The 16,420-nt window shown below is 35.5% G+C and overlaps 2 protein-coding genes across 2 annotated transcripts in view; one reads left to right on the top strand and one right to left on the bottom strand.

Annotated features, from left to right (window-relative positions):
• The window catches only part of LOC150109695 (U6 snRNA-associated Sm-like protein LSm5), a 55,291-nt gene extending 50,780 nt beyond the window's left edge, over nucleotides 1–4,511 (bottom strand). The window contains exon 1 of the mRNA XM_090409751.1: nucleotides 4,454–4,511. Coding sequence (XP_090265877.1) covers nucleotides 4,454–4,499 — 46 coding nt within the window. The 5' untranslated portion in view covers nucleotides 4,500–4,511. The remainder of the gene's footprint in view (nucleotides 1–4,453) is intronic.
• A 254-nt stretch (nucleotides 4,512–4,765) lies between these two features.
• Nucleotides 4,766–16,420, top strand: part of trio (trio Rho guanine nucleotide exchange factor) — a 1,056,141-nt gene continuing 1,044,486 nt past the window's right edge. The window contains exon 1 of the mRNA XM_090403001.1: nucleotides 4,766–4,911. Coding sequence (XP_090259127.1) covers nucleotides 4,845–4,911 — 67 coding nt within the window. The 5' untranslated portion in view covers nucleotides 4,766–4,844. The remainder of the gene's footprint in view (nucleotides 4,912–16,420) is intronic.

The following is a 16,420-nucleotide window of genomic DNA, read 5'->3' as shown; positions in this document are numbered from 1 at the left end:
GCTCAGTGTCTCTTCTACATACTTCCATGGTTACTGCTCCAGTGAACTGGCAAACATCATTCCTTCACTTACTGTTAGGTTTGCTAAAACAAGATCAGCAGCTGTCCAACATTGCTTTACAGTACAAATGCAACCTCTTCAAACCTGCTTCTCCTCTTCCTCATTTATTCCATCATAAGGGTTGAGAATAGGTTTCTTCTTTCTTTCTCAACCCTTATCTGCACATCACACATGGCACTGATGTGCTATAGGATCTTGTACCCCTCATGTGTAGGATGTCGTGTCATATCATATCCCCACGTGCCCCGAGGGCACAGAGGTCTGACGTACGCCAGTTTACAGGTTGAAGTTAACCCTGTGAGAAAGGCCAGTCCTCAGCAATGTGTGGGATAAATATACAAATCTTATTTCTCTTTATAGTGCTCTTATCCTGCTTGGTGCAGGATTCGCTATGATTATGCAACTGTGGGAAACTCCAACTGGCTTGTCACAGAGTCTAGCGTTGTGGGAAACAATTTGTTTTTCAAGGGGCCGGTTTGCCTGTTCTGGGGGCAAGAAAAACTTGAGTTTGCAGGTTAACATTCCCCCACCTCTGTATAAGACCCGCTAACTCACCTTTAGTCGAAAGAGACCAGATAAAGGTTCCTCATGTCTTGGATGGGAATCAAACTCGGGTCTTTCTGCCCAAAGGGCTTTGTCTATACTAAGTGAACAATCGAGGCTCTCTATATATATATGTATATATGATGTTATTATATATGATTGTTAACATATATATATATATATATATAAATAAGTGTTAACAATGGAATACAATTAAAATGAAAACAGCAGATAGCAAATGGTCAACAAATTCCTAATTAAAAAAAAAAAAAAACACATGCACACACACAAATATAATAAGATAATAATTAGAAATTTACAGAAGACTGATACGATACTTTTCATAAAGGATATAACGAAAGGTCTCACAGCTCTCTTCGTTAACATTCTACAAGGTCTACTTTTTGTATAAAAACTTGTTCCCTACCCCAACCCACAAGGTACCCTATGTTTGGTAAAGATAGCAAGTTCGACTAGACCAGAATGCTCAGATTTATGGTAATTGATACAAGATTTATGTTCCTCATAACAGATGGCTGATCTACCATTGTCTGATGTAAGACAGTAGCAAGGGATCTAGGTAGACACCTGGGAAGCTGAGTGGAGGAAAGGAGGGAGAAAAATCTTCCTAACAGGACAAAGGGGCACCACAATGTTGAGAGGCCTTAGAACATTTAGAAATTCTTTTAATACACAGAAGTGGAATCCAAGAGATTTCTTCTGGAGACCTATAGACCAGGAGCCTAAAACTGTTAAATGCTTTGTCAATAAAAGACCCATTAAAACCATTTTTGACATAACTGATGACAAGCAGCAGCATGGATACGACCAGTATGTGTTTCCTTTTGAAAGACTGAGACTTGCAAACTACCATCAGGCTGGAGAATAATCAATACATATATAAAGGCTAGCTGATTGTTTTCTTGTCTTCTAAGTGAAATGAATTCTAGAATAATCATATTTATTTTTGAGACAAAAATTTTCAAATCTGATGGAGAACCATTCCATACTGCAAACACATCATCAGCATATCTGTAGTATATTATATAGGTTTAGGAGAAATGTAATTAAGGAGACAACCTTCAAAATGTTCCATGCAGTAGTTAGCAAGAACAGGGATAAAGAGAACTACCCATGGCTATACCCTCAATCTGCTGATATAATTTGCAATATCAGTGGATAACAAAGTCAAAAAAAAAAAAAAAAAACCCGCATTGAAAAAAGTCTGAATGTCACTAGGATAAATTAATGATACCAAGGAAATATATACTTGGTTTAATCCTTTATCCAAGAGTAAGTAAACAAAGTTTGTGCCTGAAGTATTTTCAGGACTGGGGCAACTTATATATAGAAGCTAATGACTTTGCATCACTTGCCTTAGTATCCCATAATGCAAACTACAGACATGTATAATGCTCTGCTTATGGGAAGGGTCACTACCCAGACCAGTTTCAACCTTTAATAACGCCTCATCAGTGGGAGCCAGATCCAGAGGTGATACGAAAGTTGAAGTAATGAAGAAGTCATATTTTCATATACGAGTAGCCAAAACGTGTCACACTTCATCTTTTATTAATCAATTTTTTATTATTAATTTTATCTTTTCAGATAACCATGTCCAAATAATGCTAGAATATGGCGACTTACACCACTTCAATATCTACATGTTTTCAATTATTCATAGTACAATTGTTCCTATGAGCTTCTCATGTCAATTTATATGTTGCATCTGTTAACCTTATGTTTATATTTTTTTATTTTGAGGAAGCCACAAGTAATCTGTGTTGAAACTAGTTGGTGTCTTCTTAATTATTAGTGTGTATTTTAATTTTTATAAACAAATAATCCAATCTTTATTATTAACCATTTTGGTCAAAAGTTCTTTTATCATACCTAGACTACTGAGTACAGATTATAACTTTCTTCAGGATATGGAAGTGTTTGAACAGAACCCAGAGGGAAGTGAAACCAAAATTGTAAGAATGGAATGCTCCTCATAAGAATAAATTGAAGATTTGTAGGTTACAAATTACCTGATAGGCAGAATAGAGGAGATATGATAGCAGTACATAAGTAACTAAAGGGGTTTTATTGAGTAGAAGCTGAAGAAATTTTCACACACACACACACATATATATATATATATATATATATATATATATATATATATATGTAGAAAGTATTTTTACCTTGGGTATAAATATGTTAAAGATACCAAGCAATTTTAAACCTGGTTTTACTCCATTTCCCAAGTAAGCAAACAGGTCTGTTTGCTTACTTGGGAAATGGAGTAAAACCAGGTTTAAAATTGCTTGGTATCTTTAACATATTTATACCCAAGGTAAAAATACTTTCTACATTTATATCTCCTCCAGAGATTTTTATTTAATAAGGTTAAAACACCTTATGGTAACTTGTTTTGGCGAAATACTTACAAGCTCTGTATATTACTAAATCTTGGTATTTCTAAACCTAGCTCCCACTGACGAGACCTCAATAAAGGTCGAAACCGGTCTGGGTAGTGGCCCCTTGCCTTTAATACAAAACATCATACATCCCCTTCTTGGAGATGTGTTTTGGCATTAAGGGTAAATATTAAGATTAGTGATCGGAGCTTGTTCCACCTTTGCCACGAGTTGCCCTGGTCCTGCACTACCTGTGGGATCAGTTAGACTTGCATCAATTGCAGGCGCAAACTTGACTTTTAGTCTGTTTGCTTACTTGGGAAATGGAGTAAAACCAGGTTTAAAATTGCTTGGTATCTTTAACATATATATATATATATATATATATATATATATATATATATATATATATATATATATATATATATATATATATATATATATATATATATATATATATATATATATATATATAGACATAAAACTGGCAATACAGGACAGGAGAGAACATGGATTCAGCATTATTATTATTATTTATATAGGTACTCTATGAAGCAAAAGACTTATCGTGGGAACTATCTATTAACATAACCACCTCTTGCAATCCATTCCACTCATTTACCAGGTAAAGAACCTAGTCCACAACACTCTTACTAATCACACTCTTAGACAACTTCCAAGTGTAACCCAGTTTTCTCCCTATGTATTGAAAAATTTTCTTCTGTGTCAATCTTATAGAACTCTTTAGTAATTTTTAAGTTTCTATCCCATTCCCTCTCCTCTGCCTGTCAGCTAAACTCTGCAATCCACATACCTTCAATCTATCCTCACAGAGAATATTCCACAGACTGTCACCAGCTTGGTCACTTATCTCTGACTCCTCTGCACCACCTCCCAATCCTCAAGAAATGCAGGTGACTAAATCTGTGCACAGTAGTCAACGTGTGGCAAACATCCAAATAATCATATGAGCTATTCTGCAAAATTTTGCAATATGTCCTCTGAATTTCAAATCTCTATCCATCATCACTCCCAGGTATCTAGCTTCATCAATGTCTTATAAACTAGTACCATCAATATGATACGAAGTGTATAATATTTTCACTTGAATAGCATCTTACATTTTACAACAATGAATTGACAACCATTATCCTTTGCCCATACTGCCGATTTATTTAACTCCATTAAGATGATACGAGGGCTATATATATATATTTCTCTTCTTGGAAAGTGAATGATGGAACGGGTTGCCATAATAATTCATCAATATTGTCTAACTACACGTGTTCACCAGTCCTCAAGACGAAAAATAACTATCTGATTTTATATACTTTTAAGTATGTACAATTCCTAAAAAAAAAAAAAACAATTGAGAAAGCTTTTTATTCTTGAATAATTACGTCTTAATAAACACAGTCTTTTTGGATATAATCCAACTTACATACCTAAAGGAAGTAAAGTAGACGGATTTGGTATACTAACAGCCGCCATTTTGCACGCTACTCGAATTTTCAGCGCGGTCCTGTGATATTAGTTTATATACGTTGTATTGACGTTTAAGTATGATGTCATAGTTTTCAAAATATATTTAAATATCAAAAATTTTATTCCGTACACTTTAATATTTTTAATATTCTAGGATATGTTTTTTTATGATAATGATTGCTATTCATCTGGACAAATTTTATTTTACCAATAGGCATTAACTAAATCAGCACTTTAACCTCCTAGAACATGGCTGGTGAGGGAAGCGATTTACTGAGTGAATCTTCATTAATGTTATGAAAATGCGTTCATTTGTGATTACAAGTGATTATTTTATTAGAGGATAACAGAATGAGTGCTACAGAATCATCCACAGATCTTTCCAGCGATAGCGATGGCATTTTTTATTTCAAAGCCGGTAAGTGTCTTATTGTATATAACACTTTGGAAATCCAAATGTTTGGATGGAGCAGGTGCGTTTTGTTTGGGATAAACGAAGGCAACATGACTTGACGTTAGCAAGTAAATGAAAAGCATTGTCGAGGAAACTGATATTTCATGTGGCTTCATGTTAGCACATAATCGCAACAAAGACTAATGTTCGGTCAAATGTAAGCTGTCAAACGTACGGGAAAAATGCTTGGAATATTTTTATCCAAAGTATAGTTTAACGATTATTTAAAACACGTTTAAACATTGCGAATAAGCACTTATTGATATTATAAGGATAATTGATGTACATCAACTGTGTTAATACTTTTAAATGCTCTTTAATTTTTTCTCTTAATTTAATTGCAATCATGCTGTAACAGTACAGTACTGCGATCTTTCTTATCCACATTGCTTTTGATTTGTCTTTGTGAAATTCTTGACTGGACATAAAATATTTCCAGTCAGTGCAATCCTTGAGAAACAACAAATAATAAATTTTATGAAATGGATTTGCTGAAAATGTTATTTATTTTATATGTTTATTTGATTAAATGAAATGTGGTGCTACCAGATCATTTTTAAAATGTTCGTTCCACAGAACGGCCTGTTTGTCCAAAGTATGTTAAATTACATTCAAATGGTATCTGTCAAATACCAGCTAATGATAGAGGTGCCAGTTTGTCTTTTGTAGATGGCAACGAGTGAGAAATTTTGTTGATAGGAAAATATGTGGGAATGAGATGATACTTCTTCAAAATTCTGCCAATAGGTTCTGAAGATGCCTGAAATATAAGGGATTGGAACCCTGCAGTCTGTTGAAGAATCCTGAGGTGTTGGAACATAGGAGTCAATTATCTGCTGTATTTGATTAGGGTTGTAACCATTAAATTCTATTACCTTTTTTATAGTGAAAAGTTCTTGTTGCAAGCTTGAGGGAGAGGAGCACACTTTATTAATATTAATTTATTAATAGAGCATATAAAGTGTACTCTTCTCTGTCTCTCAAGCTTATAACAAGAACTTTTCACAATAAAAAAGTTAATAGAATTGAATGGTTACAACCCTAATTAAATCCAGCAGATAATTGACTCCTATGCTCCAACACCAGGATTCTTCAACAGGCCGCAGAGTTCCAATCCCTTATATTTCTGGCATCTCAGAACCTAGTGGCAGAATTTTGAAGAAGTATCATCTCATTCCCACATATTTTCCTGTCAACAAAATTTCTCACTCGTTGCCATCTACAAAAGATAAACTGACACCTCTATCATTACTGGCATTTACCAGATACTTTGTGAATGTAATTTAACATACTTTGGACAAACAGGCTGTTCTGTGGAAAAAAGAATGAAGGAACATCAATATTATATCGAATACATGAAACCTCAAAAATCTGGTCTTGCACAACATAGTATTGACACTAAACACAATATCCAGTGGGATAAAGCTTGTCTTCTCCACAGATGTAAGTTTAAATATGAATGCCTTTTCAAAGAAAGTTGCGAAGCCCTTTTACTTCGGCCAAATTTGAATCAAAATGATTGTCTCTCTCTCTCTCTCTCTCTCTCCCAAAAGTTTGGGAGATTCTTATTTTATGTAACCATCAAAGAAGTAGTTTTTAAGAATTATTTAATAATATTTTATTAATTTTAATTTTCTAGCACATGGCAACAATTTTTAATTGGTAATCCACCAACTGTTCTGTACTTAGTATTCCATTCCTTTTAACTGTTTGTTCTACACTGATGATGTACTGTTAATTTCAGTATGAAATATTTGTACCTTTATTTCATTAAAGTTCATTACTGTGATTATCGTGTTAAGTTATTATTTATAGTTATGCCACGGGTACCTTTTAGAGATTAGACTTGTAACCATATGTTAATTTTAGTCCCTGTTGTTTTGACAGATCTAGTGTCACACTAATGAAATGTTAACTGCAAAGTTTAATAACTTTTCTTTTTCTTCAGCATGTTGTTTATATGTTAAAATCGTCTGTATTAATAAAATTCAGTGCAATATTAATGCTGAACATAACAATACTTAAATAGGTAATAGTTTGATAGACTCTTAATTTGAGCCTTAATGCTAGAATAGCAAATTTATATCATTACAGAAGTAGATGCATTTACTTTACTAATATTAAACATTTTCAAAACGAAAAAAACTACATCAAGACCAACTGCCACTGAGAGAAGTAAAAATACACATTTTGACACAATAGAAATTAAGATGTTGTTAATATTGTTAATTTTATCAACATCATTTGTTATTAATAATTTTGTTAAGATTTATATTAATAAGAAATAACTATGAATTTTTTCATAGTAGATACTGTAAGTTTGCAAAAAAATAAACAGTAAAAATTGAATAGTAAACAAAAAAATTATATACAACTAATGTATGTAGTTTGCATATACAAAATTCATAAGCATGATCATGATTTGTACACATTATAAAAAATGATTAAATTGGTTTCCATTGTTGGTACATGCATAACTGTTGTTTTTTATTTTTTTATTATTTATAATTATTTATTCTTTATTTTTCCCCTTTTCTTTTCTTTCTTTTGGGACATGCATGTGTTTTCTTGTTTACTCTAATGGTTTAAGCAACACCTTGTGAACATCCAATTTCATTTCTTATTGGGAAGTCTATCTTCTTTCCACATGTCCGGTGGTGTTTTAGTAGATTAAGTAGGATGACAATATATTCATTTGCAATTTCAAAATAATAATGGTGGTCTAACATTTATAATTGATAATTACTATTACCTTCATGAGTCAGACTCAGTATAAGAAGTCTCACATGCACGCACACAGGTTGCCATGCCTTAAATACACTCACATTCTCTGATGTAAACACTCTCAGGGAATGCATCCCAGTCATTTATCATACGCCATGCAAAATAGCCTGCTTCTCCCTTCCTTGCTTACACCCTCCTTAAACAGCTCACAGGGATGACCTATTGTTCTCTCTCTCGCTTCCCCCCATCTCCTACATCTATGAAAAAATCTCTTCAACTTTAATCTGATAAAAATGTCTTACCAAGTCATATGTCTATCATATCCCCTCCCTCCTTCCTTCCTGTCCACTAGATTTTACAAATTTCATTTCTCAACCTTTCTTCATGCTCAACATTCCAGAGACCAGAATTCACCTTAGATAATCATCTCTGGACCCTTTCCTATCTCTCTCTCTCTCTCTCTTCATCCTTTTGAAAATCAGATAACCAAATCTGTGCATAGTAGTCCATATGTGGTCTAATCAAGAGCTTATACAGTGTAACCATAATCTTCTACGAGGTAGTCTTCTCTGAATCATTGCCAGAATTTGTTGTGTTTGTCTCACAGTTTTAATGATGTGCATGCTAAATTTTAGCTCTTTATCCACCATCTACTTCAGGCATATTTCCTCCACTTTCTTCAATATATCTCCACCAGTCTTATGCTGGGTCAAGTTTCAAAGGAGTGGAAGCAATGCAACATAGCCATGTCAATTCACTCAGTCTATTCAAGTTTTCTTGTAAAGTCACATCTGCTCTGCTCATTGCAACATATGCAAACTACTGAATATCCCCGTTCAAAGCTTCATCAATATCACTAATTATTATTACAGGCAACTTCAAGTAGTCCTTAGACTCACCGTGAGAGGCCCTAAACATCATGTCAAGAACTATCCAACATTTGTGCAGTATCTATCATACTTTGCTTTGAACTCATTCACAGTTATATCACCCACAGCAGACTCTGGCAACCTATTCCACTCATTCACTACTCTCCAAGCAAAAAACCTAGTTCTAACACCCTCACTAACTACACTCTAACTCAGTTTCCATGGACGGCCCCTAGTTCTCCCACCTACATACCTGATCTAAAAAATTTCCTCTGATTTAATCTTGTAAAAATCCTTCAGTAATTTGCATGTCTCAATCATATCATCCCTTTTCCACCTATCAACCAGTTTCTGTAACCCACAAATCTTTAATCTGGTCTCGTAAGGTTTATTCCATAGACCTGCTACCATCTTCGTCAGTCGCCTCTGGATCCTCTCCAACTTCTCCTCATTACCAAGAAACCCTGGCACCCAGATCTGTGTGCAGTAGTCAAGATGGAGTCTTATCAAGGCTCAATAAAGAGGAACAGTAACTTGCTTGTCTCTGCTCGTCAAAGTATTCTTCAGTAACCAAGTGATCTCATGAGCTACTGTTGCTATGTGCCCCCTAAACTTTAACTCCCTATCCACTAACACTCCCAAGTCTCTGGCTTCATCAATTTCCTGTGGTACAGTTCCACCAATGTAGAATACTACTGATAATCTTTTCACCCCAAAATGCATAACCTTACACTTTGCCACATTAAACTGACATCCATTCTCCTTAGTCCAGTCTTCCAATCTATCCAAATCATCCTGCAAAATTTTGACATCATGGGTATTAACTATTACTCTACCCAACTTTGTATCATTGGCAAATAACTGAACAGTTCTTCTCAGATCCTTTCCTGTATCATTAATGAACAAATTAAATAGTAGTGGTCCAAGAACAGAACCCTGCAGCTCACCATTAGTCACAGGCCCTTTGTTTGGATTCTACTCTTGAATAAACTATTCTCTGATATCTCTCCATCAACCACCTCCTATCAATCTCACCAATCCTATATCCATCCCCATGTGCTCCAGTTTACTGATTAGAATTCCATGTGGTAATATTCAAGTTAAACGGCAGTGGCTTATAAACAGACCTTCAAAGTATGCTACCAGTGACTTTCATCTTCTAGGATATTTGCTCTCCCATACAAAACTTACTGATACCTATTAGATAGCAATCTCTAATCTAATACATTAATGTATCATCCAGCTTCATCTTGTTCCAGTTTAGCTATCAACTTATCACGTGGCAATGTATCAAAAGCCCTTGCAAAATCTGAGCAGCATACCACAATCTATGCATCTTCTTTGTCTAATGCACCTGTATCCTTATTGTAATAAATAGCAGACTACTAAAACATGATCTTCCTTTAGCAAACCCATGCTGCCCCTTGTAGAGAATACCACTGTTGTCAATCCAATTCTGGATCTTAGTCCTCATTAACCTCCCTCACACTTTAACCCAAACACCTGACACACAGATCGGTTCTAATTTACAGGTTGAGCCTTGCCACCATCCTTATGAAGCAGTACAATCTAGCATTGCATCCACCCCTTTGAAACTTGGCCCAGTATCATCATCAACATCATTTATTTATAATTTTACATCATAAATAGGGAAAACAAATAAGTAGTCTGTGTACACTAAGATAGGACTTGGAGGTTGTTATGGCGTGAAGGAAAACGAGGCTGCTCTGTCATATGCTAATTGACCAATCTCTGATGCAGAAAGTTGGAGGGAAACAGGGAGAATATTGCTGATGTATTTCCAATATGGAGTTCGGGGTCTGTTTCTTTTACTTTTTCCATCTGTAGGGGTGTAGAGGACCAGAGCATCGAAGGGTGGCCAAGCCATTTTATTTGGTCTCTTTGAACAGTGCTGACTAGAGGATCTTGCTGGGTTTCATCTAATATAGTAAAGTTGGGAATGTGGTCTTCCCAGGAGTAATCCAGGATATTTCTTAGACAATTAGTTCCAAAGCTATTTATAATATTGGTTGCTGCTTTTGTTGATGTTCCAGGTCTGGGGGCCATACAGAAAGATAGAATGGCTGATGCACTTGTAAAGACGAATCTTTGTCTCCTTTGAGATGAGGTTCAACTTCCATACTTTATTAAGACTTCTGTGGAGCTGCAGTGCTTTCTGTTTTCTTGTTTTAATGTCTGTTAAGGAATCTGAGATGTGTGATCCAAGGTATACTCTGCTTCTTCAAGGTGATCATTTTGATTTATATAGATGTACCTATCTATCTGATGTTTAAATATCTTTTTTTTTTGGGAGGTTTATTTTTAGTCCAAATATTTCTGCAGTTCTCTTAAGGCTGTTGAAGGGTTTTGGGCATCTGTAATGTTGGAGTCAATGAGGACTATATCATCTGCAAAGCTCAGGTCTTCAAGGTGCATCTGTATATATATATGGGTCTTTGATAAGGATTCCAGATTTAACTTGCATTAATTTAAAAATCTAGTCACTCACTATGATGAAGAGATATGGGGCCAGAGTATCTCCCTGTAGGACTCCTGTGGTTATGGGAAAACTGTCTGTTTTGTCTCTGTTAACTAGTACTGTGGCTTGATATCCCAGGTAGGGTGCCTTGATTGCCCTGATAAGTTTAGGTGGAATGCTATAAAGTTTGAGCATTTCCTGTAGTTGTTCCCTGTCAACAGAATCAAATGCTTTAGTAAAGTCAATAAAGTTCAAAAGCAGTGGTAGATTCTTGTCCTTTGAACCTTCTATTAGTCTTCTGATGCAGTGAATGTGTTCTAGAGTACCACGTTTTTTGAGGAATCCAGCCTGGTTTGTATGAAGTAATGGAGTTATGTGGTTCAATTCTATTTAATATCATTCTATTGTAGATTTTTAGTGGAGTAGAGAGGAGTGTGATTCCTCTGTAGTTTTCAGGTTTGCTCAGGTTACCCTTTTTTGGAATTGGTATATTAGACCTTCTTTCCACTGTTCAGGAACTTTCCCAGAGGAAAGTGCAAAGTTATAGCAGTGTTTAAAGCCTCAACTTGACACCATCTGCTTCTGGTGATTTTCCTGCTTTTTGTTGTTCAGGGGCTGTTTGATGCTAAGAGTTTCCGGTACTATGGTTTTTGAGATGAAATCAATGTTTGGAAGTGTGCCTTCCATTCATCAAGTTCTTTGGTCTTGTTTTCAAACGAGGTTCCATCTTTTTTCTCGATTCTCAGTACTCTGGGTTCTTCAGGGACTTTGCCATTTTGTGAGTTTCTCTTGTTTTGTGCAATTTTTGGCAGTTTTCTAGCTCTTGACAGATGTTCTGGATGTAGGCTTCTTTATCTTTTGCGAGAGCTTCATATACCTCTGTGTTTAATTGCTTTAGTCCATTTTTATATCGAAGGGAATCTTGAGTTTTTACTTTGCGTTTGATTTTATTGTGCTTGTCAATCAGTGAGTTTGTTTCTTTGGTTACCCAGTCTTTATCTACACTTTTTCTGTTTGATTAGAAATGTTTGAGAGGCTGCTTGATGAATGTCGCTAGCTATTGCTTTAAATATGTTGTCTGTGTTATCATTCGATACTGCTTATATTGAATGATACAAGTATGTCAAGGCAAATGTCAACTCCCTGACGCATTCACTCAAAACACTCACAGCAATATATCATCAAGTCCCACATCCTTGTTAACATCAAGTTACTTATGTGTTGAGGCTAAAGTGCTGGGAGAAACTCATGTTAATGGTTTAATGGAGTGAAACAGCACTAGGAAAGGATTAAAAATAGTATTTAATTCTTCTAATATTTTTTCTCAGTTACAGATACATCACCAACTGGCAGCCAGTATGATGGAGTAGTCTTTATTGTTCCAGAAATGATATGCATTGTCTGATTCAGGACAGGTATCAATTAATTTAACGTGTACATTGTTCGGTCAGACAGCTGAGCGGTATTCAGCAGTTGAGTAAACGAGCACCCAAGCAGATGTCCTTAACCTCCCTACCGGCCAATGTGGATGAAATAGTGACACCAAATTGCACTTCTTATCCATGTTATTCAATGGGTTTTAGAGCTTCGCATCCAGATTTATCTCGACATCTATAGCCGTCGTGGCCGGTTGGGGGGGTTAATGTGGGAGCACAAGTTCCCCCCCAGGTTGTTCTGGCAAGTTTATGCAGTATGTTATTTCTAGTCCTGGTAGTATGGTAGCATGTTCCCATTCAGTGGCACTCTTAAGATGTCACATGCCGGCCGGGTTGGACGAGTGGTTAGCGTATTCGCTCTCCAGTCAGAAGGCTGAGGGTTTGAATCCCGCCGTGGGCATGGATGTTTGTGATTGCCAATGGAAATACTAGTGGCGGCGGACGGTAGATGGCGTTGGTGTGGTTAGTGGATTGAGTGATGGAGACGGAGAGTGGTAGAGTAGATGCCCACCCTCGATGAGTCTTTGGACTCCCTGGAGGTGTCAAATAATAATAATAATAATAATAAAAATGCCATGCTATTGTTCAAATGGAAACAGCATGTTTCAGTCTTGGTGGTGCTTGGAATAAGAGGCTACTTCTCAAAGACAACCTGATTCATGAATATAACAAAAATTGCTGGAATCCACTGCTTCCTATCCAGCTTTACATCACAAAGCCTTAAGTCAAGACACCTGCCTATTATAATGGTACAATGACTTGTCACTAAGGGCTATGAGGCAACAATAGCATGGCAGACAGAATGGACTGCCCAAGCCTCGGTAATCTAGCAAACTGTCTTTAACACAAACAGCCTTCCATCAGGATTCGACCTACCTCGAAAAATATGGACCTCCCTAAATAGGGTTCTCACCAATCATGGTAGGTGCAGAGCTTCCTTGTTTACTTGAGGAATAAGACCAAATTCATCTTTTGACTGTGGTGAGGATAACCAAACTATACAACAGATCACATTTGACTGTCCTCATAGAACCTACACGAAACCTGTAACTGACTATAACAGTTTCTTCAGATGCTGTTGAACTTGTACATTCAATTTTAATTTTATGCATATTTGTGTATTTTTATATGTACATACGACTACAGTGTCACTTCACAGTATTGTATTGTATACATTTTTTATGCATTTTATTATCTTGTACATGCCTTTTTTAGTATGTGGTGGCATATGCATGTATTCTTCTTAGCCAAATGCTAAATACATGATAAATAAGAGATTATCAGGGAGCACAATGTGAGACTTATAACATACACACTGTGCTGCGTTTGCATGTATGTGTGTGTGTGTCTCATATTGTACTCCCTGATGATGATGTCTCTGTAACTGAGATGAAATATTGGAAGAATGAATACTATTTTTAATCCTTTCCTAGTGCTGTTTCACTTCATTAAACCATTAACATGAGATCAAGTTATTCAATTCACCACGTAACTCCTGCTCACTTGCATTGTCTTTTCACTGGACTCAAACTTTGCTTAATATCACATTCATTAGGGCTCATTTATTTTCTAAGCCAATCTTCCCTCTAATATTTGCCAGTGTGCACATGAAAAAACATATTGTGTGGAAGTTTCCAGTCTCACGTCCAATATATGCACTTATTTATTTTGTATGGGATTCCTCCCTTCCTTCCCCATCCCTTAGAATGGGTTGAGCTCTCCTAATGAGGGATTAAGTATGTATTTTATGGCTGTAGATCCGTGTGTATGTTTTTATGGGGCTGGTTTGCCTACTCTGAGGGATGAAAAACCTAAGTTTCCAAGTGAAAAACCCTCTACCTCCATATGAAGCCGACTAACTCACCTTTAGTCGAAAGATACCAGATAAAAGTTTCTCACATCATGGATGGAAATTGAACCCGGGGCTTTCCGGGTTCAATTTCGCCTATACTGACTGAGCTACGGAGGCTCTATATATGCCCTAATGTAATATTTCTCATATTAATATTGCCCTTTTTTTTACATTTAGCTGTAATCTGTAAAATTGCAAGTTCTAAATTAATTTATATACATCCACATACCAACAAAAATCCATCACTGTTTGCACCAGTTCAAATGACTGTACTTTCTAGACCAGTGCTTCCCAAACTTCTGGATGTCACCCTTTGGAATAATTAAAATATTTCACGGCCCCTCAAAAAAAATCGTAATATAGACATATTATTATAATATTTATTGTATTTATATTCAATACAAAACACAGTGAATATTGCAAAAATCAAATGCAAATATTACATTTTTAGCATCTTACATACACATTTGACATGGCACATTGTCTCATATTTTTATATAGATAGATATATTGTTATTGTACATTTGCAGTACAAGCACATGAAACGTAAAACGATTAGTAATAAAAAAAGAATTAAAAACATAAAAGAAGTTTAATAACAATTTAATGTGATGAATGTGTTTCAATACTGCTACACAAAAAGTCAATATCAGGTGAAATATTTGAAACTGCAAAGTTAGATTTCTGCTTTGAAATGAAACTAAGCGCATCCGTAGCACAATTGGAAGAACAACGGTACATTGCGCCCTTCGATTGGAATAGGCCTAAGTTCGATTCTCGTCGCGACGGGAGGAATCTTTATCTGGACGATTTCAATCGAAGGTGAGTTAGCCGATCTCATACGGAGGTAGCAGGGTTTTTTCTCCCGGAAACTCGGGTTTTTCATCCCACATACAGACAAATCGTCCCTTCAGAACACACACGCAATTTACAGACAAAAAATACTAGTTGTGGTAGTGGTGGAGGTGGGCGGTAGATGGCGTTGATGGAGATGATTCGTAGTAGAGGTTCGGTGTAGTGGTTGAGACAGTTGTAGGTGTCCTCCCGCGATGAGTCTTCGGACTCCTTGGAGGTGTCATGAATAATAATAATAATAAATAATATATAAATAAGCATATATTTACTAATATTCATTAAGCGCCGAAATACGCAGGAAGCCACATTTGTGAACCAATGTGTGATTTTTTTCCATTTAAATATAAAAAATAACAAAAAAGAAATAAATAATAAAAATTAAATACGTTTCTTTTAAGATAAAAAAAAATCTACTTAGTCTTAAAACATTTTAAATTTGTTTTCATTATTTTATGGCTCCCCTCAACAAAACCTATGGCCCATAGTTTTGGAAGCGCTGTTCTAGACCATAGATACTGTAAACAAATATGACTGCAACTTGCAGGCATCAGCATCAGTTTGCTCACATGGCACAAGCTAAAAGTTGCTAATTAGAATGTATTAATTTGGAATGAGTTAGAGTAATGCTGGAGTGGAGACATTGGAGAAGTTATTAAATAAAATAAGTGACAAGTATGATTTATATAATTTTTTTTATTGTGTGTTCAAAAATTATTGACTGTAAATTAGAAATTCTGATGCTGTCTTTCATAGTTTATTTTTTACCAATTTCACAGACTTATATCATTCTTTCTTCTAGTTTCATCTCAAAAGAACTTCCTAGGTTTTATTTTATTATTATTATTTTATTTATTTATTTTATTTTTTTTTTTTGCTTTTAGCTAACTGGTGCTCAATACTGCATTTTTGCTATTCTTACAAGTTAATAACTTTCCATGCCTTTTCTTTTTTACTCCTCATGCATCTAATTATTACCACTCATCTTTTACTGCCTTCATAGTGCCTTCTTCCCTCGGATTGCATGCTTAATTTCTTCATTCATCCATTTCACACCTACCTTATTTAAACCTCAGACTCCTTGAATATATTTAGATATTGCTTTTGCTAGATAGTTTTTAGATAGCATCCAAGCAATATTGATTTCCTTGCAACCAGCTCCTTTTTCCATGATACAGCTACAAACTGTCTCTTGAGGTTTTCATGATCACTACCTTTGTAGTTCCATATACTGTATATCCTTTTCTCACAGAAATCCTGA

Source organism: Typopeltis vanoorti, chromosome 2 (assembly GCF_054136105.1).
Source record: "Typopeltis vanoorti isolate ZY-2024b chromosome 2, IOZ_Tvanoo_1.0, whole genome shotgun sequence".
In the NCBI taxonomy this organism is placed as follows: Eukaryota; Metazoa; Arthropoda; class Arachnida; order Uropygi; family Thelyphonidae; genus Typopeltis; species Typopeltis vanoorti.
The sequence above is the reverse complement of the archived record's forward strand: the minus strand, read 5'-3'. Positions and strand labels throughout refer to the sequence as shown.